This window comes from Marmota flaviventris, chromosome 17 (genome assembly GCF_047511675.1).
Source record: "Marmota flaviventris isolate mMarFla1 chromosome 17, mMarFla1.hap1, whole genome shotgun sequence".
Classification (NCBI taxonomy): Eukaryota; Metazoa; Chordata; class Mammalia; order Rodentia; family Sciuridae; genus Marmota; species Marmota flaviventris.
The window spans coordinates 42,711,384-42,737,977 of record NC_092514.1 but is presented as its reverse complement, the minus strand read 5'-3'; the positions used below and the strand labels follow the sequence as shown (position 1 = coordinate 42,737,977).

Below are 26,594 nucleotides of genomic sequence, written 5' to 3'. Positions count from 1 at the left end.
TAGCTATTCAACATGCAAAAAGTTTAGTGATTTCCCAAATCTGATTTCGAGTTCACACCAGCCACCCCAATGGTCTGGTGACGTTCAATGCTAAAGAACAGGGCCAAAGACTAGGAGATCACCCCACTGCAGAAAAATTATCTTTGCTCCTCTGAGCTCATTGGCTGGACTGACCAAAAGAAATGAATTTTTGTCAGTTTGCTTTTTTTTTTTTCTTTCTATTGGGCTCTTGCTCCAGAGGCATGAATTCTCTGGGAGCAGAACGGGCCCAGGAGTTGCCTGACATCAGCTCTGATGTGGTCTCTGGGGGATGCTGCCAGGTGAGGTGCGCTTCACAGCTGCTGACCATAGGGTGCACAAGGTGCCTGGCAGGCCAAGTCTTATATACCAGAAAGAGATTGCATGTTGGGGACGGAGGGGGAAGGGCTTTGTACTTGACAACAAAACCTGAAAGATGACAAAGATGCTATTAGTTATATTTCTCTTCCTGTTGTAGGAAAAAAAGGAAAAAAAAAACCCACTTTAAAAATACCCATGGCCCTTCCTGAAAGTCATCCTGCAGACCCCGAGCTCTGGAAGTCAACGCCCAGGCCACTAACTGAGCTGCCGGCTCTACTTCCAAAGCACACTCTGAGGTTCAATAAGTCTCACAGAACCTCCATAAGCCAGAGAAAGGGGCCTCCCAACCCCACAAGATCTGCAGCTCCGCTTGCAAGGGACAGGCCAGGAACTCTAAGGTGTGCACAGAGGCCTCCTGCCCCAGCAGAGACTCTCTCCCTGGGGTAGAGACCTCACCACCCGGCCCCTGAGTGAATCAGATTATATTATTAAGACCTCTAAATAACTCAAAATTTTTTTTGCCATGGCCTCAGATGTGTCAGAAGATTGATGCTCCCCAGATACATCCATGCAGGCACAAGCACATAGGCCCACGCACCCTCTGAAATACCTCCCCGCGTTCCTTGGTGGCGCGGGCCACCCACAGAGGTTAATGGTGGATTGACAAGGTCCCGGGGCTGTGGAGGAGACCGGGGAGTCATCCGTCAGTCCAGTTCTCTACAGTCCCCACGCCTGAATGGTACTGTAAGGAGGACTCCCGGCTCAGGGAGAAGCTCTGCGAGTAGAGGAACTCGTTGGCGGCGTTCAGGTGTGGCGAGGGCGGCTTCCGCTCACACACGGCGGGGAGGCCGCGCTCTCGAGGGAACGAGGCAGCGGGTCCCCGCTCCCGGACCTGAGATTGTGACAGCTGGTTGTAGACACTGAAGTGGGCGTTTCCCGGTGGCTGGGAGCTCTGGGCAGAGATGGTGGGCAGCCGAGGCATCATGGTGGTGGCGGTGAAGTGCGTGGGGAAGGGCTGGTAGGGCACAGTCTCCATGGTCTGCACGCTGTAGCTGGTGTACGGGGACACGGACGTCCACATGTTGCAGCTCAGTGGAGGCGGGGGCAAGTCCTCCACCCCCGACACCCCGGCAATCTCAGGCCCTGAACCTGAGTACATACAGGCTTCTCTGGGGGTCACCTCACTGCAATAGGAGGGGCTCAGCATCTGCTGGTCGTAGGGAGGGGGGGAACGGAAATAGTGATCCTCCCCCACCGAAGAGGGAGCTTCTAGATAGGACCGTTTGCAGGGCAAGTCCAGGTGGCGGGCACTGTCTGCTGGAAGACAAAGAAACAATCAGGAAGAGTGGCTTGTCACTCAGTACCTGCCCTTGCCCCAAGTGGCACTCCCAGAATCATCTTAATCAGCTCCATCTTTTATAAGGTGGTGGCAGCCAAGACGTGGTCAGATTATGGAGCCTACTCAAAGGCCGTGGGGGACACCACATCACAGGACACTGAGTGATGTGCTAAGCCAGGCAGCACACAGCTTTGATCCTCTGCCAGCCTGACTCTGGGGATGGGAAGAGGCCCCAGTGTGCACCAGCATTCTTCGATGAGGCTGGCCCTGGCCAAGGAAAGTGCAGGCAATTGCCAGGCCAAACCAGGCCCAGAGACCACATCTGTCTGAACCAGCCAGAAAATTAAGGCCACAATGTTTCTGCCTCAACCCTCAACTCCTAAGGAGGGCCTCAATAAGCCAAGGTTAGTGGCAGGCCAGATTCTGTTGTTTTTAGAAGAGGAAGTTAACCCTGCTGCGTTCACAGAACACCCATACACAGATCCCATCGTAACAGTGTCTGTGTAATCAAGGAACAAGCCGAGCACAGTGGCGCACACCTGCCATCACAGCGATTTGGGAGGCTGAGGCAGGAGGATTGCAAGTTTGAGGCCAGCCTTGGCGACTTAGTGAGACCCTCTCTTGTTTTGAAAAGGGCTAGGGATGTGGCTCAGCAGTACAGCGCCCCTCTGTTCAATTCCCAGAATAAAAAAATTAAAAGAAACACAGCTGATAATAACTGAAAAGGATGACATAATTTTCAGGCTGAGCTGATACTCTAGAGAAAGATGACATCAGATGCCACAAATCATGTCTAGGGAGGGCTGAATTCTCTGGAATGACATGTTCTCCCCTGAGATCCTGGGATGACCCAGGCCTAAGGGCTGGAGTAGTGGCCCACTCAACAAATGTAAGAACGCTTCTCTGCAGCTTATCTTGGCCTCCCTCCTCCTGTTTTCTCCAGGGATTCATTCTGGGAGCTGTGTGTGTACACAGGCAGGGCAGGGGGGCCCGGGACGGGGGGGTGGGGGGTGGGGGTGATTTCAAAGCCTGCACTCAGCTGGCCCTCTGGCCTTTCTGAAGGTGCCTCACCTACCGGGGGGGGGGGGGGGGGGGGGGAACCTGCTCCTTCTCTCACCCGACTCTCTCTCACCCTCATCCATCCCTCCTCTCCCTCTTCTTGCCAAACTCCTCCTTTCTGCTTGGACTGAGCTCTTGGACTTGGGAGGTGACCTAGTCACTCTAGGTCAGGAATGAGCAATGGGCCAGACAGTAAATATTTTAGGCTTTGTGGGCCATACAGTATGTGTCACAATAACTCAACTCTGCTGTTGTCCCAGGAAAGCTGCAGAGTTGAGGCCATATGTAAGTACATGAGTCCGGCTGTGTTCCAGTGAAACGTCGGCGGATACTCAAGTGTGAATTTCAAATCATGTTCACTTATCATGAAGTACTCTTTTGACTTCTTTCAACTACTTAAAACTGTAAAGACCATGGTGTACAGGACTTTGTCCAAGGTCCACAGTCTGCTGACCCTTACTCTTACTCTAGGTCACTGAGGTCAATGGGACTCGTGCAGGGGATACTACGAGTTCTGCCGGGTAGTCACATTTTGGATTGCAAGCAAAATTCCCCATGACTCATTCCCAAGAGAAAGTGAGTGGCGAGGTGAGGTGTTCTGGAAAGGCAACACTAATTATCTCTACTCTGTCCATGGGGAGGGTGAGTCCTGGTAGCAAAGCGTGAACATTACGGTTCCCAGTTCAGGGCTCTTCTTTGGGAAGGAGCCTGGCACCCAGAGTGCCACTGCCTATCTTCCTGGCCCCCAGTCTGCCTCACAATAGCTCCCTGCAGCTCTTAGGCAGCCTGTGCAGGAGCCTGGCAAGGTGAGGTGGAGAGCCCCCCGCCACAGGGCTGAGACCCTCCCTGCTCCAGGGTTCGGTCTGCTTTCACAAATGACAGCCAGGGTCCAAGAACCCGTGGCCTGGGAAGCTTCAGCTTCCTCCTGGCTTCTAGGCCAAGCCCTGCTGGCTGTATCTCCTGCCTCCCCCAGGGAAGGCTCCCACAGTAGTGACTGCAAAGCACCTGGAACTGGGCAAGGGGCCAGCATCTGGGGACACCAAGGCCACAAGCTGTCTGTGAGGATTCTGAAGGCCACATAAAGATGAGAACCAGAGTTCTTGTGCAGGGGAAGGTGGCTCTGAGGCTGGCCATGGTCCCTAAGCCTCAGGCTGGCTCCCACGTACAGTGGGGGACACCCCTACTCCCGCCCTGGAGGGCCTCTGGATCAGGAGCACTACCTCGTCTCTTGAGGCAGTGGTAGAAGAGGCTTGAGTCCCTCTGTGGGGGGAAGGTGTTGAGAGGCAGGTCCTGTGGTTCAGCCGCAGCGAACTGCATGTGGGCCCCATTTTCGTACTGGTAGTGCTGCAGCGCCTGGTGGGCACCGTGCAGGGGGCTGACGTCGGGCTTGGCCGAGAGCTGGCTGGACACAAGCCTCTGCCTCATGATGCTTTTGGAGATCACAGGATACTCTTTGCTGGAGGGGGGGAGCACAGGTGGAGAGACAGGAAGAGAGTGAAGATGCTTTGAGGGTTACCCAGTCTGCCCGCCCCATCCCAGGGCTGGGGCAGCCCCACCTCTGAAGCCGGGCCACACGCAGGTCACTGTCGTCACTGCCCCGGAATCCCTTGGCAAAAGGGTTGTTCTCAATTTTCAGCTGTGTGATCTGTCAGAAGAGGACACACAGTAGAGTCGCTGGGAGGAGAGAGGACTGGGCTGGCCTGTGACCCTCCTCCCCCAGCCCAGGCACACTGATAACTCAGGCAGGCTCTGGGGAAGTCACACGGCTAGTCCTAAGCCAGCTGGGAGTCCTTGGCCGTGCCATTCACATGTAGCTCGTCCCTGGCTCTCCTCCCCTCTGCTTCTTCTGGTCCCTCCTAGTCTTTCTCCAGCATCACCTGGCTACAGTCCCTCAGCTGTCATTCTTGGGTCTCTGTAATAGCTTCCCAGTAGGCTTCCTACACATGTCACCCATGTCCAGTGCAACTGCCACAACAGGTTCTGAGTGATCATTCTAAATGCAAATCTGACTTGCCATTCTTCTGCCTCCACAACCTATGGCCCTCTTCCAATGGCCTCTCTGTGCCTGGCCAGTCCAAGGGTGTGCATGTGAGAAGCCCTCTGAAAAGGGTGAGGTGGACAGAGCAGAGAGACAGGAGAGTGGCCCACTCAGGACCTACAGGGCGATGGCTGGAGCCGGGGCAGGGTGGGAGGTGGGCTAGGCCATCCCAGGCACCTCTCCTCATCCACTACCCTCCCTCTGCAGGCCTAGAATCCTACCTTTGGATGTACCTGGAGGAAGAAGATCACAGGATAAAGAAAGGCCTAAGACTCAAACCACACACAGGCTCCCTGCTCCTGGTTTTCACAGTTCCTGGCTGTGGGCTCTGGCCTTCCCTAGCTCCTCACTTTGGCTACGCAGCTCCAGCCAGCAGGAAACAGCCATCCTGCCTTCTGCACTTTGTTCATCCCCCAAGTACAAAGATCAGGATCACTCTGTGCTAGAGATTTGTGTCTAGTCTTTTCTGTTCGTCACTTGATTTGCTCACTGCTCTGAGGGATGTGGTGGGTTTCTGAGGCCCCTGCCTGGGTCTGCCTCAGCTTCACTGGGTCTCTCTGTAGCAGTGGCTAATGCTGGGTGGGGCCTGCAGGGTTGTGGCTGTACCTTGTGATTCTGGTAGGAGGTCACAGAGATGAAGGAGGTTTCTGGGAACACATGGGTGCAGAAGGCCGTGTTTTTGGAACCAAAAGCATTGTTCTCATCAGCCTTAACGATGTGTAGCCGTGGCTGGTACTTGTGCATGGAATTGAGGATGATCTGAAAGAAAAGGGTTTCACTGTGAGCTTTGGTCCCCACCTTGTGGTTCTTGACCTTGTTCAGCTGGCCCAGAGCTGGCTTTCCTCCTCCTAAAAGCCCAGGACCCAGGGCCTAACCACAGGCACTGAGTTTGGAAAGGCCCTGAAGTTCCCAGTAATAAATCAGGCCCCCAGGCCCCAAGACCACACCACAGTCCCACTTAGCCTCTCTGTCCCAGCACTAACACCTGCTCCCAGGACCTCCCTGGTGTCCTCCACAGCTTAAAAGCCTGTGAATTCAGCACAGTGCAGTAGGGGGAAATTTGAGTTATAAGCAGAAGTTCAGGGTGCTGCTGACTTCACTGAGTGACCTTAAGTAGGTCATTCAACTACTCTTAGCCTTGTTTTTACATCTGTAAAATGGGATCATCGTACATAACTTACCTCCCTCCAGTGTCTCCCTCCAGACTGACTTCCCACCCTGCCTGCATGTGACCTGCCTTCCTGGAAAGGCCCACTATGAGTGCTTGGCTGACTCCTCTAACTTTGTTGGCAACAAAGACAGCTTCAGAGCCCAAGGGTTTGCAGGATGGAGGAGAGGAGAGAGGCTGAGAAAGATGTCCCACTTTGTTTTCATCACATTGCTCATTTGGGTAAGCATTTCTCAGCATTCACAGAGGCCTGCTGGGGGAGTTGCAGGGACACCAACCCATCCTGCCCCCAGCCCTGCCCAAGCTGGAGGACAGCTCGTCATAGGTCAGAGATCTCAGTACCAAGAGAAGTTCCTACAATAATGCCAGAGGCCCCAGGCACCCAAGGGCCATGGACCAGGGGATGTAGGTCACTCCAACTGGCCAAAGCTTAGCAAAGTGCCCAGGAGTCTCGGCTGCTGAAGCCCAGGGAATCACACACAGTAGTTGCTGCTCCAAACCTGCCTCACTTGGCGGTGCCCCACGGTAGCGACTGCATCATGTGCCATTAAAATGTATTTTTTATCGTTGACATTTGCCAGACACCCTCCTCATGGGAGGCAGGACCAGGAATTTGGGGCATTTTATCAGCACCACTACATCTGTTAACCCTTTGGTTTCCGTGCTGGTCAGGCTGGCTCTCAGGTCCCACAGCTCACTGGGCTCCTTTATTTCTGCCTGGGGGTGCCCCTTCCCCGGGTTGCCTCTGATGGCTCCCACCCTTCCAGGTTCTCAGGGGCTAGGCTTGTGGCCGCAGCCTAGTGAAAGATTTAACTCCTTGGTGACCAGACTGCCAAAAGAAAGGCCAGTCAGGCTCTTCAGTGGAAAGTTTTGGCTGAAGTCTGAGTCCAGGATGGCTCTACACCCATCACGCCTTGGAGGCTGGGACAGCCCAGGAGCAAGCTCTGCTGAAGACGGGTGGGCCAGGGGCTGGCTGCAGGCTCTGGCCTTCCCTGGGCTCCTCAGTTTGGCTTAGTAACTTTGGTCAGCAGGAGCCAGCCTTTCTGCTTTCTCCACTAGTCACCACTCCTCAGCGACAAACCTGTGGATTCTCTTGGGGCAAGTACAGAGCTTCCCAAATCCAAAACCAGGTCCCGTAGCTGGGGCCTGTCAGATGAGAAACTCAGAGGCTGAAGATCTAAGCCCTACAGAGGAGGCCTGACATCTGTCTTTTTCCAAGAGTCTGGAATGTTCCTATAGGGGAGAAGCTGAGTTTAGGGAAACACCTCCCAGCCCTTGCAGGTTACTCTGTCACCCTGCACTATTCACCATGCTGCAAAATCCCACAATGACCCTAAGTTCCCTAAGACCCAGCAGCTGAATACCTGAGAGGTGGCCTAGGTGTCTCCAAGAACACCCAGATTCCTGCCTCTGCACCTCTGTGCATGCACTTCCTCTGTTGTGCTGACTTCCTCTCTCATTCTCTCACCTTCTAGGCCCATCTCTCTTCCAGGAAGGCCCAACTTGGAAGGCTTCCCAGATCCCAGGGCCTGCTCCTTTTCTTCTTTTTCTTTTTTAAATATTCATTTAGTTGTAGATGAACACACAGTATCCTTATTTATTATTATGTGGTGCTGAGAATTGAACCCAGTGCCTCACACATGCAAGGCAGTGCTCTACCACTGAGCCACAGCCTGAGCCCCTCCCCATTTCTTCTTGTCCCTTCAGTTGAACTATAGACTTCTCCAGAGAAAGAGCTACATCTTTTATTCCTATTGCACCTCCAGGTTCCTTGGCCCCAATACAGGATCTAGGTGGAGCTGCAGGAGTCAGAAGATTTAGGCCATGACTGCAAACCCTCATGGGAATGTCAGCAAGCCCCTCTTTCTGGTCTTTACTTAGCTCACTAGAGACAAGATAATCTCTAAGGCATCCTTCAGGTCAAAAATTGAGATTGAAGACATGCACAGAAAATCCTGCAAGCACTCCCAGGCCAGAGCTCCCCAAATGCAGGACCAGTGCCTGGACATTCGAACTCTCCTAGGAGGGTGGCCAAAGGGAGAATAAGGACAGTGGGCTGACAGAATCCCAAACAGAGGGCAGTATCCTTCAGTGAAGTTGTGCGGGACTCTTAGGACCAATGGCAGAAGCCACCTTGCTCCTGTGACAGCTGAGCAATCACAAGTCTAATCAAAGTACTAGGCATCTCCATCAACTCCCCTTCTCCTCACTGTCACCCTCCTCCAGGTCCACTTAGTGACCAAGTCCTGGAAGCCTATGAAAAAAGCCTCCATTCCCTCTGTGCACCCTGGTCCAGGCCTATCTCTGGCTGAGCTGCTGTGACAGCCTCCTCCCCACCGCCATCTACTGCCTCTTCATCTTCACCTGCTACACCTCCCACTTAGAACCTTCTGGAGATCCCAGGGAAACTAGACGTTGCTTGAGAGCAGGCCCTGGATATTCCCTCCCCTTGCCCCACAGCCAGTACTCAGGGTTCAGTAAATGCCTTATATTCAGAATGCCAGCTTTGATGGGTCCCTCTTGCCCCTTGGAATACAGGCCCATGAGACGAAGACCTTGATGAGGGAAAAGAGAGGCTGCTAAACACACCTCTTCAGAGGGAATCACACAGGCTGGCAGGGAAACCTGGGAAAAAAGAAACTGCCAGTCCTCCCACAACCAGCTGGGAGCTAGGGGAGTACAATCAGCCACAGAGAAGTCAAGAAGATCCAGAAGACTCTATGGATCTCTATTCAGCAGCTGCAAGTCCTGAGAGTAGGCTCTTCCCCTCCAGCCTCTGAGGTCCCCATCTATAAAGTGGAGGCTTGGGCTAAGTGGCCCCCAATACCCCTCCCAACTCTGATGGTCTGGAATCCAGGACAGGTGTCTAGAAGAAAGTCCTACCCACTGAACCAATGCAAATGTAAACTTGAACCCTAGTCCCATCAGCCTGGGAGAATGTGAAACCAACTGGATGACTCACATACCTGGCTTTGCTCGGGAGTTCCTCAGGCTCCACATTAAACTGCTTTGCCAGAGTCTCACATTTATATTTGTTGCACAGGGTATCGGGCCAAATGGGCCAGCCACGTCAACAAACCCACTACACAGCTGGGCCCATCATCATCATTGTTTTACAGAAATGGGATTCATTATGTGCTGGCCCTCATTCAGGAGCCTGTTCTATTTTAACAATTGCAATAGCGCCAAACATCCGTCTCCTCCAGAGCTCAGCATAGCGTGCTTTGCCACTGAGATCCATATTTATCACCATTAGAATTACAGAACATTAGGGCATGGAGAGGCAGACCATAGAGATCATTCTAGTCCAGCTCCCTATTTTTACAGATGAGGAACAGAAGGCCTGGGGTGGGAGCATGACTTGCCCAAGGACACACAGCTGGTTGGAGACAGAGTTCTGAGCAGCTTCCAAATGGCCTTTGAGAGGGCACATGCTGCTCTCAACAAGCTCAGTAACTAGTGATAAGTGCTAATCAAACACTGTAAAAGACACACCCACCAGGCCCTATGGTCCACCACAGAACACAACATATCTAAATGCCAGCCACATAACAGTGGGGCAAATGTGCATTTTGGTACATATTAAAACCAGATTCAGCTGCACGTAGTGATGCACACCTGTAATCCCAGCGACTTGGGAGGCTGAGGAGGAGGATAGTAAGTTTGAAGTCAGCCTTAGCAACTTAGTGAGCCTCTGTCTCAAAATTAAAAAAAAAAAGAAAGAAAGAGGGAAGGGAGGGCTCGTGGTTCAGTGGTAAAGCACCCTGGGTTTAATCCCAATACCCGTGCCCCGCCCCCCAAAAAAACCATATTCACTCTGCATCATACTTTATTTTCTGTGATTACTTTTTTCATCATCTCCTTACCCTCCCCAGCCCTGCAGCAAAGAGGTCAGGACAGAAACAGGATCCATAGCTTAAAAAGAAAAACCAAACCCAAAAAACCCTGAGACTCAGAAAGGTAAGTGGTGGTCTAAGGAAAATCTAAACTAGAACCAAGTTTAGGGAGCCCTTGAGTCCACTCAGAGGCCTTGGTCAGATAGGCCTTGGGCTTTACTCCCAGTATAGCAACCCTGGGGTCCTCTAGAGCCCTCACAACCTTCCTGACTTCTCTGGCAGCCACAGCATTAACTGGAGAGCATATCTCATGTGCCAGGCCTGGTGCTCAGGATTTTATATACATCAACAAATTAATCTTCACAACCTCCTTGCATGTTGATCCGGGGCATCATCATTTTAATAGACAAGGGACTAAGCACCAGGGAAGAGAAGGCATTTGCCCAACATCAGTCAGCAGATCCGAGGCAGGGCCAGAAGCAGCACTAATTACCAAGCCTGTACTCTTCCCTTCACCTGGCTGGGGAAGGTGGGCCTGATCTCCCAGAGCCCAGGAAAGGGTTTGGCACAGTGTCAGGGCTCAGCAAATGCAGGGGAGGGAGGGAGGGAGGGAAGGAAGGAAGGAAGGAAGGAGAGCAATCCATAGCCATAGCTGTGGGTCCCCATTGACAAGTTAACAGCACAGCTTGGAGAGACAGCAGCCCCTGATAAAGGAAGTGCTCCTCTGTCTAAACACCACCCCCTGTAGCAGCCCACTTACTCACTATCTAATGGCACCCACTGGCTTGCCAGACCCAGGGCTAGGCACTCGGACCCAATGGTGAGAATAACCTTGTGGTTGACTGTCTAGGGAGGAAGTCACACAGTCACCTAAAAATCAAGCAAAAATAAATGGTGAAAAAGTGTAGTAGAAGAGAAACTGCAATACGACATACCTAACAAAAAACGTGAAGGGCCTCAGGAAGGACAGCTGAATACACTACACTCTGAAGGACAAAAAGACAACTTCAGCAGAGAGAAGGGCATTCCTATCAACCCTCCCAAAGTAAATGACTTGCCCAAAGGCAGACCTCTCACAACAAAGAAAATAAAACTGAAATTGATATCTATGGTTCCTTACCAAACTGGCAAAAATAAAAAAGCCCTCCCACCTTGTTGGTTAGACCACAGCAATGGTAGGAATACCTATCAGGAAAAATGTTATGGAGGGCAATTTGTTGACATTTTCAAAATTTCAAATCCAAATACCCTTTGAACAGACAATTTATTGCACAAATATACTTGCCAGAGTGTGAAATGATGTATGTCCAAGTTTAATCAAAAGAGAGGGAGAAAAAATCACCTAACTTCTTCCATAAGGACTGGAACAACCATAAGTTAAAGCTTCATGGAACAACCGTGAATAAAGCTGTAAGTGGCTATACTAAAGGAAGAAGGCAGCTCTTTTTGGATGGAATGATCTTCAAGACATGTTTACAAAGCAAGGAGCAAAAGCATTTATATAGTTCAGCACCTTTTGTGCATAAAGGAGGGTATTTGAGGTTATATATTCTGCCTATAGGTACACAGAAAATGCTCAACACAAATTAATAACAGTGCTTACCTATGGGGGGGTGCGGGTGAGAGGGACTGCAAAAAACCCAGATGGATGAGGAACAAGTAGAGGGAGACGTCACACCGATAACATTTTTTAAATTGTGATTTATTTTTAAACTGTGTATTTCCTCTTCAAAAAACAATTTTAAAGTTACAAATAAATATTAAATTACATCTCTGTTAAGTATGATGAGAAGGTGCTTAATGCTCAGAGAGTGTAGAATGGGAAACCTGAGTCTCCTCCCTGAAGAAGTTGTATTTGAACTTGGATCCCAAGGTTCAGGAGGCAGTAGCTAGATGAGGAGGGCGGGAAGATCATCCCAGGCCTGTGGGAGGCAGGTCAGCCAGTCAGAACCCTGCTTTGTCTTTTAGGAGCATCTGGCTGTGTGGTTCAAGGGATTCCTATTCTAGGCTCCACCTGCCACTTAGGACCAGCTCCAAGCTCAAGCCCTTACCTGGACCCTGGGCCCTTCCTCAGAGAATTAAGAAAAATAGCACATAGAAGAAGGGAGTCTTGGAAGATTCAGAAACTAGTAAAACATGGCTGCTTCACACCTCCCACAACCAGACTCTCTTATCCTGGTTTTTATTAAGGGTGGGTAGACACATGGTCTCTCAGACACCCCCAAGTTAAGGAAATTTGCTGAGTTGGATCTCTAAGCTAGAAAGACACTAAGTCCACCTGGTGGACTCTGGGATGATACCACCACCACCACTAGAACTGGTTTGCAACTTCACTACAATGGTGACAGTCCCAGCTCATACAGGGTCTGGCCCCCTTCTCAGGAAGAGATCCTGATATTTTGTGGGGACCAAGGTAAGCTGTCAATGGATGGCAGCTGCTAAAGCTCCTGGGATACTACAAGGATCCCAGGGAAAAGCCAAAGAGACTTTTCTGGAGAAAGTTCCTTGATGTCTAGAAGCTTTTAGGGAAAACTAAAAGTGTGGAGGTGAGCTGTAAAAAGGAAGGGCGTGTTTGAGGCAAGTTCACAGTACAAGATGGCTCTCTCTCAGGCTCTTGCACTGAGAAACCAAGAAGGATGACTACTTCTTCTTTTTTTTTTAATGTTTATTTTTTAATTGTAGTTGGACACAATACCTTTATTTCACTTATTTATTTTTATGTGGTATTGAGGATCGAAGCCAGGATCTCGCACATGCGAGGCGAGTGCTCTACTGCTGAGCTACAACCCCAGCCCCAGGATGACTTCTTCCCCCTTCCACGCGAGCTCACTGCTTCCACTAGCACAGGCCAAGGGACAGAAAGCCAAAGTCCTTAGGAAGTTAATCACCTCCATAGCCCTTGTCTTGCTGGCCACAGATGGCTCCCTCTTCATGATGCTCCAAATAGCTGAAGATAAGACAGCCAGAGCCCTGGGTCCAAAAAGGTGTGAGACTAGGAAGCAGAAGGCTCAGCACAGAGTGCTGCTCCCTTACTCTCAGCTTCTGAGACAATTTCTTCAATCCTCAAGCCCTATACCACAGGGGGTACTATAGCCAATAAATTGCAAGTGCTGGGTGGGGAGGAAGAGAGAAGAGAGAAGTTCCGTATCCCATCCACCAGGAGAGAAAGCTAGTTAAAATGTGTACAACCTCTATTGTCAAAGGGGTGAGCCTGGGGTAGGCAAGGCAACTGAGGCCAGGGGGCACCTGGGCCTTATGAGCCTGTCAAGCAGCCCCATTGGCCCAGACTTTTTAAATTTTTTTTAAGAGAGAGAGAATTTTAATATTTATTTTTTAGTTTTCGGCGGACACAACATCTTTGTTTGTATGTGGTGCTGAGGATCAAACCCGGGCCGCACGCATGCCAGGCGAGCGCACTACCGCTTGAGCCACATCCCCAGCCCCCATTGGCCCAGACTTAATAGCACATGCAGGATTATCACAAACCCCTCAGAAAACCAGAAAGAGCCACCAAGGAGGTAAGACAGGCTTGGAAAACCTACTGCTGGACTGTGAAGCCAGATCTCTCTCCTACTTTCCTAAAAAAAGTCTGGCTTTTCAACCCTGGACTCTTTTTCCTCCAACTTTCTGCAGGGAGCCAGGGAGGCAGAAGGTCCTCCAAGGCATCCCTGAAGCTAAGAACCCTAAGCTTCCAAAAGATCAAGAAGCTTGATCCCTAGGTACTTCCAGTCACCCAAAAAGTCAGTTCCTGCCAAGCTCTGGACTTACTCACAGTCTGTCCCATGGGGTTGCATGTGCCCACATCTAGGTTCCCTGCTGCCACCACAGAGACCCTCCTTAACCTTTTGAGGCTGGTGCCACAACCTGGCCAAGCAGAGGAGGTGAGTCAAGAGTCAAGTGGGAGTGAATTCTTGTCCACGATGGCACCCAGGAAGACCCAGGAGGCCCCTCTCCTCTCATTTTAAAGGCCCTACTGCTCTGGGAGGTTGGGATTTGGCTGACCCTTCATTGGACATCTGCCCTAGCACCACAAAGAGTCATAAAACAGGTAAGTCAGGAGTTAGTTCGGTTATGTAAGCCTTCTCCTAGTTGCTTATTTACACATCACCAATGACAGAGAACTGAACACTTGAAGAAATTAAAACTAGGAACCTTTACCAGTTATCTACTTATTAATCTGAAATGAAGCACAGCTGGCATTTTACAAGAGGAACTATCGTTCACAGAATTCTGATTTGTACACAGATCTCCAGAGACAAAACTGAGGCACCAAAGAGGGACATAGCTGTACATGTCCTACCCACCATCCTCACCCTGAGTGTTAGTGCACAGCACCCCCCGCAGCCTCCACTGCCCTTCACCCCACTACACCCCTGCCCTGTGCCCCACTACGCCCCTGCCCCGCGCCCCACTACGCCCCTGCCCTGCCCGTCCAGAGTAACCTCAGGAGTCCAGAGAGGCAGGCCTGCGTCCTGGCAGAAAATACCAGCTCTCAGGCTTCTGTTTGCCACAACTTGAGCTAAAAATTTCCACATAAAATGCTCTTTTTTGTGGGTCTGCCAGAGCCAGAAGGGGAAAGAATGAGCTTGGGCAGCCTGGACGGGACGTCAACAGCAGCATCCCAGGGGCTTCAGAATCCTTTCACAAGAGCCAGACCCCAGGCAAGCCAGGCAGAAGTGGACCTAGGAGCCAGAGCAAGCCTTCCTTCCCAAGGCCAGGTGGCTCTCAGGCCAGGCACATGGCGCACATCACAGAGGAGCTTCAGAATTCATTCTTAAAAAGTTTACTTGCCTTATGTCACATTCCAGCAAGAACAGATCTGGGGACACTGAAGCTGAGAGATTTGACCCATCACATCAAGATCATCATCATCGTTATCATATTTGCTATTTATTTAGAGCCTCACATCTGCAAAATGATTCCTGAATGTTCTCTCATTTAAATCTCACTCCTATGGCAATCTCCATATTTCCTTCCTTCTCCCTTCCTCTCTTCCCCCATACTGGGGATTGACCCCAGAAACACTCTACCATTGACCTACATCTCAAGACAGGGTAAGTTGCTAAGGCTGGTCTTGAACTTGCAATCCTCCTGCCTTAGCCTCCAGAGTCACTGGAATTACAGGCATGTGCCACCACATCTGGCTTCCATGTCTACTCTATAAACAAGGAAAAAGTGGCTCAAAAGGCCTGAGATCTTTTCCAGAGTCACCAGGCAGTCAGCGGAAGGGGGCCTGTATAGGTATCAGCAGGTCTGGGCTCCGTCCACAAACTGGCCTATAACAACAAGGCCTGTGGCTAGGTCCGGAGAGTCAATTTTCCACATCTCTGTTCCCATCTGACCCTCCCCCCAACACTGCCCCAGAACTGGCCTCCCAAGGTCAGGTAATCCTGCTCCTTACGTGGCCAAAGGGGTCCAGATGGTTGTTTGTCAACTTCAGCTTCTGGAAAGAGACCAACTGCCGCATCCAGTGGGCCCCAGTGGCCGGAGAATCTGGGTGGACATAAAGCCTTCCTGGCATGGCCGGCTCAGCCTTTCCTGCCACCATCCTGCCAACAGAGCAGACGAGTGGCAGCAGCTGATTACATGGGGTCTAGTGAAGTCCAGATGCCCTGTCCCCTCTCAGAGTAAACCCCCAAAACAGCTACTGCTCCCATCCCAGTGTCAATCAAGTATTTTCAGGTAGGAGCAAGGGCAGGGGAGAGAGTGCTAATGAAGAGGAAGGAAGCACAGTTCTGAATCTCTTTTACTTCACTGCAGTAGAGAGAGAGACGGGGAGGAAATATGAGAATTTAGATGAAGGGTTCAGGCTAATCACAAAGATAACTGTGGGAAAATTTAGGTACTTTTGTGTGCCATATTTATAATTTATATTTGTTTATTTTCCTTTATGCAATGCTAGGGATTGAACCCAGGGCCTTACACATGCTAGGCAAGTGCTTTACCACTGAGCTACATCCACAGCCCTTTTTATAGCTTATTTTATTTATTTATTTTTGGTACCGGGGATTGAACTCAGGGGCACTTGACCACTGAGCCACATCCCCAGCCCTACTTTGTATTTTATTTAGAGACAGGGTGTCACTGAGTTGCTTAGCCCCTCACTTTTGCTAAGGCTGGCTTTGAACTCGCAATCCTCCTGCCTCAACCTCCTGAGCCACTGGGATTATAGGCATGCGCCACCATGCCTGGCTTTTTATATCTTATTTTGAGATAGGGTCTCACTAAGTCGCTGAGGCTCATCTCAAACTTACAATCCTCCTGCCTCATTCAGCCTTCCAAGTCACTGGGATTTTAGGTGCACCACTATGCCCAGCTTATATTTGTAATTTTTAAAAAAATATTTATTTTTTAGTTTAGGTGGACACAGTATCTTTATTTTATTTTTATGTGGTGCTGAAGATCAAACCCAGTGCCTCAAGCATGCTAGGTGAGCACTCTACCACTGAGCCATAACCCCAGACCCTTATATTTATAATTTTTAAATGCTATAAGTTGTACTAGCTAGAGGGAACTTCTCAAAGGGCCTAGACATCTTTTAAATTGCTTGCCCAAAAAATCATGCCAAGAAATTAATTAGCAGCTGGCTCTCAGCCAGAGCCTGCTTTGAATTCTGATCTAGGCCAAAGAGAGAAAAAAGAGAAATGTGGACTTGGCCACCAAATCCTGCCTCCTCAACTCAATCTCTGCCAGGTCTCCTACCCCATCATGGAGCCCAGGCCCCTGGCCAGCATCCCTCTCTTTCAGTGGGCCCTGCTCTGAGCTCCAAAGGCAGAGAGAGTACTAAGTAGTTAGCTCATGAAAAGTAACCAGCACTGACTTACCCATCTGGCCCCAGTGTAGTCTGGCCCCTCAACCTGCCTATCTGCCCAGGCCCTTGCTAAAGGGTCCTACCATCTGACCCCCAGCAACAGTCTCATTCAGTCTGAAGGTGGATACTCCATAGCCAGACAAAGAGGACATGAGTGGACAAACAGGAGAGAGCCACTGCCAGCCAGGTATCAACCCCAACTATTAAACACCCCCAAGAAAAACGGTTCCCATTCTCCTCCTGAGTGAAACACTGACAGAGCTTGAATCTTCCATGTTAGTGTTTCCCATTACCCAAAAGCACAGGCATCAAATCCTGATTTTCTGTGCCCGCCAGGACAGCACGAACCCCAGAAGTCCACAAACACCAAACACTGCAGCTATTTCAGCTTGAGCCCCACCTGGGCAGGGGTGCAAACACCTGAAGCCCTCCCCAGCCTCCGCAGCAGGAAGTAGACTGGAGGCTGTGGTTCTGGGAAGTAACTTAAAGAATAGTTGGGGGATCCCTGGACCAATTTTGTGGGCATAAGTGGGAAGGGCAGTTGAGGGAAGATGGCCTCAGGCCTCTTACCATTTGTTGTCACAGAACTTATAGCGGTGGTCATCTGCAGGGACGATGTCAATCAGCAGGATGTACTTGGTCTTGGGGTTCATGCCTGTGACTTTAACCTTGTAGCTGGGGAACATCCTCCTGGGGGAATCAAGGGGCGAGACAGAGTGTGGACAGAGCACCAGGAGAGATGGAACAGAGTGAGCGAGGGCAGAGAGTGCCCTTTTAGCAAGAGATCGTGGCCCTATGGTAGTTACATGGCACCTCCCTTTGCCCTAGCTGCTCTCTGAACCCCACAGCATTCAGTCTGTGTCCGGGAAAACAGTTTACATGATATCCCAAATTTCCCTCTCCCCCCAGGTCTCCAAAGATTGGGGCCCAGTGTCTGTGAGCCACTGAAGCACAGAAACCCTGGTCAGGATTCTGAGAGAGGATTTTAACAGCAACCTGGTATGCTAGTCTGTACATAGCTAAAGTTCTGGGGGCGCCACCACAGACTGCCACAGCACATGACCTGGAAGTCCCTGTCAGTTGCTTCTATGCACAATGAGATGCCTCCTTTGTGTCCCATCCTGTGGAAATCTTGTGAGCTTTTTAACACAACTTGCAGGAAAACAGGAGAGTGCTGCTGAAAACCCTGCTAAGTTTGGATTCCTCCTGTGTATTCAGCAGGGGTATTTCTCACTGTGAATGCCTCACCTGGGCCAGTGCACCTAACTGAAATCAGGAAAACTGGATCCAGGAGCACAGATTCTGAAATCACCATGCCATACTCCACAGCCCGACTCCACCACTGATAAGGTGTTGGGCAACTTGAGTTTCCTGTGCTGTGGTTTCCCTACCTCTAAATTGAGGATAACATCACTAGCTAGATCATAGACTGCCACGTGGATTAAATGAGTCTACTTGTGACTATTATTACTGCCCCCTCTCTGCTTCACCGCATCCCTAAGTCTGTGGTATGACCCATTTTCATGAAAATGGATTCACCAAAAAACAGTTTTCCAGTTCCTACAGCCCATGCTGAGGCTGTCCAGGATCCTGAGGCTCAGAGAACATTCTAGAGAAAGGGTTCCCAGACCCCGGAGCACATACACACATGTCATCAGGGGCACAGCTCCCTCCCCTGGCCACCAGGCCCCTGACACTGAACTTCACCAGAAGAGCAGACGGATCTTCCTCTCACTATCTCCCAGCAGCCCCCTGCCTCGCACAAAAGTACTCTTGCTAGCAGGGAGTGAAGCAGGATCCAAACCTAAGTACTGAAAGACACTAGGGAAATGGGAACCATCCCACCCTGAGCTGTGTCACTGCCCAGCCAGTCCACTCCAAGAAAACCATCAGCAAGTTGTCTGCCTCTCATAACCCAAGAGAGTATGGGTACCTTCACAAAACGCTGCCCTAGACACCTCAAACAGATCAGCGTCCCCATTTTGTTCACAGGGGTACCAGCTTACCTGGGTAGGACAGGGCTTCCAGAAAGAATCAAGCAGGCAGACCCTATAGCAAGCCCCTCCAGGACCCTGAGGCAGAGGAAGGGTTCAATTCCTGCCCTGTCCAGGCCCAGCCTGTGCCTCCTCTCCTGCTGCGAAAGGCCTATGAGCGCCCTGCAGCGGAGAAGAGGGGCTGTGCTGGGCCTGCGCACACAGGCGCATGTGCATGAACACGTGGTGCAAGTGCGCATGTATGCCGTGCCTGGAGGGCGGGGGTAGTTCTAGCTGCTAGTCTAGGGACTTATAAACCGTGTGGAAGAATTTGTCTCAGATGTCAATTGAAAGCATTTTCAAATGTCCACCCCACCCCCGCTATGGGAAGTGAAAAGGCTCAGGAACCCAATCCTGCCCTGTTCACCAGCCCTCTGCCCGGCCTGGGGGCACAGCTGGAGCCTGCACTACCCACTTTCCTGGCTCTGCCTTTTTCGAGGTGGGCCTGAAGCTGAAGGGGGAGGGCAGCAGCTGCCTGGCCTTCCCTTCAGGGAGGAAGGGAGGCCAAGAATCCTGTCCCCTCCAGTCCACCATTTTGTAACTGCTATAGAAACAGCCACAAAATGGGGCAACCCTGGCGGTGCTTCTGCTGGCCTGGCATCTGTGGCCTGCACTTAGACTGTTTCTCCTGTAATCACTCCAGGTGGCAACAGCAGAGGGCAGCCACAGCTTCTTGCCCAGGCCAGTGTCCACACAGGGGGCCAGGCAGGAGGAAATGGCTGACTGCCACTTCACCAGTCTTCATAACCCAGATGGAGAACAGGATGAGGGATCCTTTCCTTCCGCTCCTCCTCCCTAGTACACTTAACCTCAGCAGCTCAAGAGGCCAGGGTTGACTGAGTGCTTATTAGAAGCCCTTTTAGGAGCCTGTACTCTGCCCCCACAGGGCTTGGAACTGGATCTTGTGAGCTGGCCCCTCTGGGAAGCTGACCAGAGATCAGACTCCAGACAGATAGTAGTCTCAGGGAGGTGTTAGGGCACTGGTGCAAGGAAGGAGAGTACCTCCTAGCCTCTGCCTCTTCTGCCCACAGATTACCCTCTTCCTGTGGAAGCAATCTTCAGAATCAGGGAGGGCAGGTATCTGGTCTAGCTGGGGTGTTTGAAAGTCTTTGGCTGCAGGCTGAGGTGGCTGAGGCTCAGGAAGCTCCACTGCCTTCAGAGAAACAGATGGCCAGGTCTCTGGCAGGGTACAGTTTCAGCACAGGGTACAGCTTCTGGGACCATGCAGAACACTCTACGGCCCATATCATTCTCCCACCTAGGTGGCTCCAGGAAGATGAATGGTCCAGCCGGGATGGAGGAAGGGCTGCATGAGAAGGTGAGGCACACCTCCACCTGTGGCATCTATCTGCCCTTGGTTGTTAAGGGAACCCAAAGGCCTGGCTTGAGGGTTTTCATCAGATCAGCATGACTCAGGCAGCAGAGGCCAGGCTAGATTTGGGAGCTGTGACTTCCTCTGAGCTCTACTGGTGAAGTAAAGGTCCTCCCTAATGAAACATACGAAACCACGGAGTAAGATGTAAGTTACTCCTCTGATTTATGACATAAAATGTACCTGAAAACCAACACCTTCTGGGGAAAGGAAACCTCTGTGGGCTTGAGGGGAGGGGGAGGATCAAGAAGAGAGGCACTGACTGCGCCATCTCCATCTCCCTCTCAGGCCCTTGTCACTAGTGCCCGCCAGCTGTTGGCCCCAGGCTGCCTGCGCTGTCCCTGTGCCCGCACGCTCCCAGTTCGCTCCAGGCCTCTTGCCCCGCCCACTTCCCCCGCGACCCGCCTGCAGCCTTCACGCAGGACCCGCGCGCCTTCTCCCCGGGCGCCGCGCGCAGGGTGCTGTCCCAGTTCCCCGCACCCCTCGGACTCAGTACCACTAGACACATGGGCACTCCCCCGGCACAGCACGCGCGGAAATGGCTCCGCCAGGGGAATAAACAAGCTGCCTCCTCGCCGCCCGCGAGGAGATGAAAGCCCTGGTTTCTTCTCTGATCATGAGACGGGCTCTGAAAGGGTGCGGGCCTGGAGCCTTTATCTGCTTCATACTCGGAAATGGTTTTAGAATGAGCTGCTAAGATAAGCGTTCTCCGACGTTTCTGGGTGTCGGAGGCTTGCAGAGCCCGGGCCGGGGCTTGGGGGCATTTTGATTTCGGCAACAAATCTATAAACGCGAACTCACTATAGAGAGAGGGGACGCCCAAGTGATCGCTGTGCCGAGGGAGCCACGCGGTTGTCAAATTCAAGGCGCTGACCTTCCTGCCCACCCCCAACCCCGGAGCGTGGGGCAGACAATAGAGGACCTGGGGTCTCATCCGATTGATTCTCTCCGCCTGGCCTGGCTCCAAACCCACCTCAGCCTGGACTTCCCTGGGACTCCGAGGGCTCCAGAAGCAGCTACCTGCGCCTTTTCTTAAATTCGGCACAAAAATAAATCTAAGGGGTGAGAAGTCTGGAAAGTGGTTTCCAGGGTGGGAGTGGTGGTGACTGGAGGGCGCTCAGGAGGGACTCTGCGTGTTCTCTTCCTTTCTCTAGATTGTAGTTTCAGCTCTGTCCCTTTTGTGAAAAGTTATAGAGCTGTACCCTTAAGATTCGTACATTTTTTCTGCAGAAATACTGCAGTAAAATCGACATTAAAATTATATATGCTCACACACACATACACACACACATGCCTTAGAGCCAAAGTCTGGAAAAAGAAGAAAAAAAAAAAAAAAAGCTGCAGGGAAAAGACAGGGGTACACTGGAAACTTCAGCGACTTCTACCCCTAATGTCCAGGGGTCCTCAGGAAGAATACTAGGTAGGAATGGGAAGAGGCCAGGGCTCAGACACCAAAGCTGAGGTTAGGGTGGGGTAGGGATGGGTGCTGCTTATACTGAAGCCAAACTTTTTGTAGCCAAAAGATTTCTGAAAGCATGTCCAAGCTACTCAATTGATTCCCACTACACATACACACACACACACACACACACACACACACACACACAGTTTTCTAATTGGCCCAAAGCATTTTTAAGAAATATTTTCCCTGAGGGGAGGAGCAGGGTGAGGGTGTGTGGAATGGATGCTGTTTGGGAAGGTCAGTTGCTTCTCTTAGATTTTTTTTTTTTTTAAAGGCACTTCCTTTTGATAGACTTTTGCTTTCAGAAAATACTTTAAGAAGAGATCAAAGCACTCTCTCCCCAACCCACTTTCCCAGTGTCTTCAACCCTTACTTCTCTTATCATCCACGCCACTGGGCTCTGACGCTCTGTATACAGAGCGAGGGCAATTGGCTTTGAAGCCCTGGATTAAGCCTGGCCAAATCCTTGCCTCAGAATAACAAACAATACAGGTTCAACAGGAGTTCTCATCGGTAGTTCATTTTTCAAACGCAAATTCACTGTCACTAACACAAGCAACATTGAACTCAACAGGCTATGAAGGCTGATAGTGGAGATTTATCTGGTGGCAAAACATGACCTAGGAGTAGGGCAGTCAGACGGTTAGGGAATTTTCATTTTGGGGAGTTTATATTTAAATTTTTGTGGAGCTCACTTTTATCTGTATTTGGGAGAAAATGCAGTTTCTCACATGTATCAAGCTTGGCAGCAATGTGGAATCTGCTCTCTGCAGTGACCAGCAGGAGCCCTGTGGGTGCAGAGGCCTGTGATGGACAGAAACTGGCTGGGGAGCCATTTGGCCCCCATTTTACACCTGACATCAGGGGTTCCTGAGCATCCAGAAATTAGTATGTTACCTTGTGGTTGGCATTTTATTCACCAAATGAAAATTGACAATTCATTCTCTAATCACTTTCAAGGACTCAGACAGGCTCAGATAGGAGGCTTATGAGCCAAGAACTCAAACTGGCTTGAGAACATTCTGCATCCCCTTTTCCAGGAACTCCTCTCCCCCCACCAGGCAGTGTGTTATCATGTCCCCAACCAGTCATGGTCTCTAGGGCAGAACAGCCCCACATTAAACAGGGCCCTGCAAAAAAATGCAATCAAGGGGATTTCTCAAAGCTAGGGTCTTGTTCTGGGTGGGTGTGGGGTGCATCATCTGTTTGGCTCCTGTAGGCCTATCGATTGCCTAACTTCCCTGCTCTGGGTTTAGTTTGTCTTCCCAGTTCTCTTCCAGTTCTCGCAGTCTAGGAATCTGTGATCCAAGGTTTAGGAGAGAGGTTCAGGCCATCTGCTAAGAAATGAAACTATCCCAGGAAGGGTTCTGGTGGAAACACAGAGTTTAGGGGAACAGGGAGAGGCACAGGAAAGAATGTTGCCTACAAAGCAAGCTGCATCCAGAGCCTGCCCTTGCACAATCATCAGAGTGATAAAAGTGATTTCTGAAGACATTGGGGTGCTGGGAGCTGGGGTGCAGCTCAGTGGTAGAGCAGCATGTGCAAAACCCTAAGTAGGATCCCCAGCATTAAAAAAAAAAGTGGGCAGCCATGCAGGAGGACATGGGGTCTATGAGAATCGTGGGGTGGGGGTAGGGAGGAATGAGGCTAGTGACTTAGTGACTTTCTTAAGAACTAGACCAGATCCAAAGATAACTTTCTGCCACAGAAATTAAAGGCTGTGATGAATCTGTAATCATACCAGCCTTCCCCCGCCCCCTGTACTGAGGATTGAACCCAGGAGTTTCACAGATGCTAGGCAAACACACTACCACTGAGCTACATCCCTAGCCCTGTTCATTTTATTTTCTCAAAGTTGCCCAGGCTCATTTGGAACTTGCGACCTCCTGCCTAAGCCTCTGGAGGAACTGGGATTACAAGGGTGCACCACCACGCCCAATGCATCACCATTATTTTGAAACTATTATCATCATTCCCTGAGGTTCCTCTCTAAGCCATCATGAGGATCAGGCACAAACATCTGCCTAAAGCTGGTCACCTCTGGAATGTGTGTGTGTGTGTGTGTGTGTGTGTGTGTGTGTGTGTGTACACGTTCGTGCTGCTCTCTCAGAGCAAGGAGGGAAGAGGACCCACACAGGTGCAGGAAACCCTCTGAGGAGAACCACAAATAACTTTTGTTTAAAATGGCAGAGGCCAGACACATCCAGAGAACATGTGGGCCATTTAGTTTGAAGAGACAAGGTTATTTCTGCTGCCTAAAAAAATGGAACTTCTGGATCTTTTTTTTTTTTTCCTTCTCTCTACTTCATCAGCACAAGAAATAAATCCCCCTCTCAACACCTGTAATCCACTTGACAATTTACCCAGCAACATTCACATGATCCCCTGGTTGGAGTCTATCAATAATTTTTTAAAAAGGGGGGGGGGGGCAGCAGGTACGTCTATAACTACCATTTACCTGACACCACAAAGCTTACAGGAGTGGCCAAGTGCACTCAGGAAAAGGCTGAACTTGCAACAACCAACAACCGGACCTTCTCTCCTCAATGGCTACTCCACAGGGCACCCTCTACCAAACTCCCTCATGCATCCTCTTCCTCATCCTCAAATGCAGCAAACTCAGTCCTGAAACCAACCTGCCTCATTCCCTAATAGAGGCCCGTGGTAGTCATGCCACCTCCCTGACTAAGGCACGAGTGTGGCCAAGTGTCCAGACCTCTTCCCTCAACAAAATAAAGCATTGCAAGAGCCTGCCAGCAAACAGAGAAAAGAATGACCACAGCACCCCTACACCACACACAACAAACCAGATGCTTTTTGTTTCTTTTGAATACTTGTTTCTTTTGAATATGCTGTGCTAGGTACTTTACAAACAATTATAAGGACCTTTTCTTTTAAGGACAGGGGCAGGCAGAGACCCTTAAGTCTCTTATCTGAGGTTGCAGAGAAGGAAATAGCTGAACAGGAGCACTCTCCCATCTCACGATCTAACTCCAGATCCCTGGCTTTTGATGGTTTACCATCAAATTTCTTTAAAATCCCAATTTGGGGCCCACAACCAGGCAAAGGGACACTTTTATACCTAACCTATCCCTGGGGACCAAAATCAAGTGTGTACATGTGGAAAGAGCAAAGGGTGGGGAGAGTGTTCCTGAACCTGAACTTTCCAGTGTCTTCAGCAATCTCCCCTCACCTGTCAACCATTCTCCTGAGTCATTCCTGCCCCACCCCAGACACCCCATCCCAACGAATCTCTGTCATCTGCCATCTGAGTCTTCCTCCTCTCACTCTCTCCTCCCTGTTCTCTCCCACAGACACCAGCGCATTTTAAAGATGTTTCCACTTTATAAATCATCCCTCTCTGGCAGCCACCGAGAGCTGCCCCAAACAGCACATACAGAGCCCAACGGGTGCCTTCCCCTCAGCCCAGGAGCAGCTTGGAAACAGAGGAATGAGAGACTTGTGGGTCATTCTGCTCCTGAAAAGTTACATAAATTGAAAAACAGTCCCATCCTCATCCTCTTCTACCATCTGCCAGGGAGCATCTCCCAATTCAAACAATCAGAGAAACCCTGCTAGTCCCCAGAGAGAGGAGGACAAAGCAACCCTGCAGGAGGGCAAAAGGATTGGGAATAGCCATCCTCGTTTGCATATCATTTGCACAGTATTGCCCCCCTCTCAAACTTTGCAGCAGCACCCTCCAAGGAGTAATTCCCTGAGCCTTGGCTGCAGGTCCCAAGCTGCTGTGGGATGTGACCCTGAGATCCGAGAGTTCGACAGGACTCCCATGGGACCTCAGGCTGGGAACGATTGCTAACTGAACTTGCTGAGATGATTCCCATTGCTCCCGCTTTCCAACCACCCCCCAAGTATATCTCCCGCGGCTGACCTGCCCGCCTTGGTGATGATCATCTCAGTGCCCGCCTCGTGAAACTTCTTCCAGAGCTCCTTCTCATGCAGCCCCACCTTGATGTTCTCGATGGTCTGGGGAGGTGAAGGAAGGGGACTCATGTCTGTTTGTCCCAGGGCTCCAAGAGGAGCCTGTGGAAAGGAGAACGCAGATCCGAGGAAGTGTGCAGAACACACCAGCCCAGAAGCCCACGTCTCAAGACTTCCTTCTACAAAATTATTTTGAGACATTGGTGAATTTAAACAATTTAATTGGTGAATTTAAACAATTTAATTTAAATTGGTGAATTTAAACAATTTAATCAGACCCCTTTAGGGTCCTCAGAGATAGACGATACTCTTCAACCCAATCACTTCAGGTGGCTGGCTGTGGGCAGACACAAGAACACCCAGATAGGCACACACAACTCGGATTCTGTGCATGAGGATTACCCGGTTATCACAGGGAAGCCTCAGCAACGTACACTGGGCCTCGAAGTGGCGAAGCGACTCCAGTGCACAACCATAAGGGGTCGGCTTGTCCCACCCGCTTTCAGGCTTTCACCCCTGCCCTCTCAAGTTTTCGGGACTAAACATTTGGCTGGGCTCTCTCCCCTAGCGCAGGAATCTCCCTCCCCAGCCTGCCCCACAGTAGCCCTGAGGGTTCAAAGTGGATAAGAATCCAAAAAACCAAGAGTATGAGGCTTGCCCAGGGAGAACCAAAAAGCAGACAGTCAGGCAGCCAGGTTGCCCTGAAAGAGTTCTGCCCGCGATCAGACTGAATGACCTGCACAAGCAGACAAACCGACGCCAGAAGTCTACTCGACGGCTGGCGCTGCCCTACCTGCTCTGCAGCGGCAACGTCTGTGCCGGGGCCTGGGGGACTGCCGAGCGCGGCTCCGCTGAGGCTGGGCGCTGCCAGCGCGGGCTCCGGGGCGTTGGCGGTGTTGGCCGAGCTGCCCTCCCCGAGCGCTGGACCCGGGGCCCGGAAGGCCTCCTCGCTCTCGGACAGGCCTTTATCCTGCAGCATCTCCTGCGGGCACAGCACACACCGAGTCACTCGACCAGATCCACAGTGGCCCAGGCCCGCAGCCCTCTCCAGCAGAGCTGGGGTCCTCATGCAGGCGTGGAGGCAGCACTAACGCACGTGGACCCCGCCCCCTTCTGAGCTGGGGGAGGGAGCGTGTGGAGAGGGCAGAACCCTCAACTCCTTGCTCAGGGTTCTGGACCTAGTAGGGTCTGTGTGCAG

The 26,594-nt window shown here is 51.0% G+C and overlaps 1 protein-coding gene across 2 annotated transcripts; it reads right to left on the bottom strand.

Moving 5' to 3' along the window:
• Positions 1-1,036: 1,036 nt before the first annotated feature.
• Tbx4 (T-box transcription factor 4) lies at positions 1,037-26,375 on the bottom strand. Of its 2 annotated transcripts, none has more exons than XM_027950326.2 (8): positions 26,190-26,375; positions 25,347-25,441; positions 17,161-17,280; positions 15,181-15,328; positions 5,382-5,534; positions 4,294-4,382; positions 3,958-4,193; positions 1,037-1,656 (listed from the first exon to the last, which is right to left on the bottom strand). In XM_027950326.2, the coding sequence occupies exons 1-8, from the start codon at positions 26,373-26,375 to the stop codon at positions 1,037-1,039; spliced, it is 1,647 nt and encodes a 548-aa protein (XP_027806127.1). The 2 variants fall into 2 exon arrangements, with proteins under 2 accessions (XP_027806127.1, XP_027806128.1); XM_027950327.2 differs by having other exon boundaries at positions 1,037-1,653.
• Between the last annotated feature and the right edge of the window lie 219 nt (positions 26,376-26,594).

What these genes read in the sequence shown, in the direction of transcription:
- Tbx4 (XM_027950326.2), bottom strand. Translation starts at nt 26,375, where the DNA reads ATGCTGCAGGATAAAGGCCTGTCCGAGAGCGAGGAGGCCTTCCGGGCC. An exon ending in ATCATCACCAAGGCGGGCAG is followed by an intron (nt 17,281 to 25,346) that starts GTCAGCCGCGGG and finishes TGATTCCCCCAG; the next exon opens with GAGGATGTTCCCCAGCTACA. An exon ending in CGTGTGGCCCGGCTTCAGAG is followed by an intron (nt 4,194 to 4,293) that starts GTGGGGCTGCCC and finishes CCCCCCCTCCAG; the next exon opens with CAAAGAGTATCCTGTGATCT.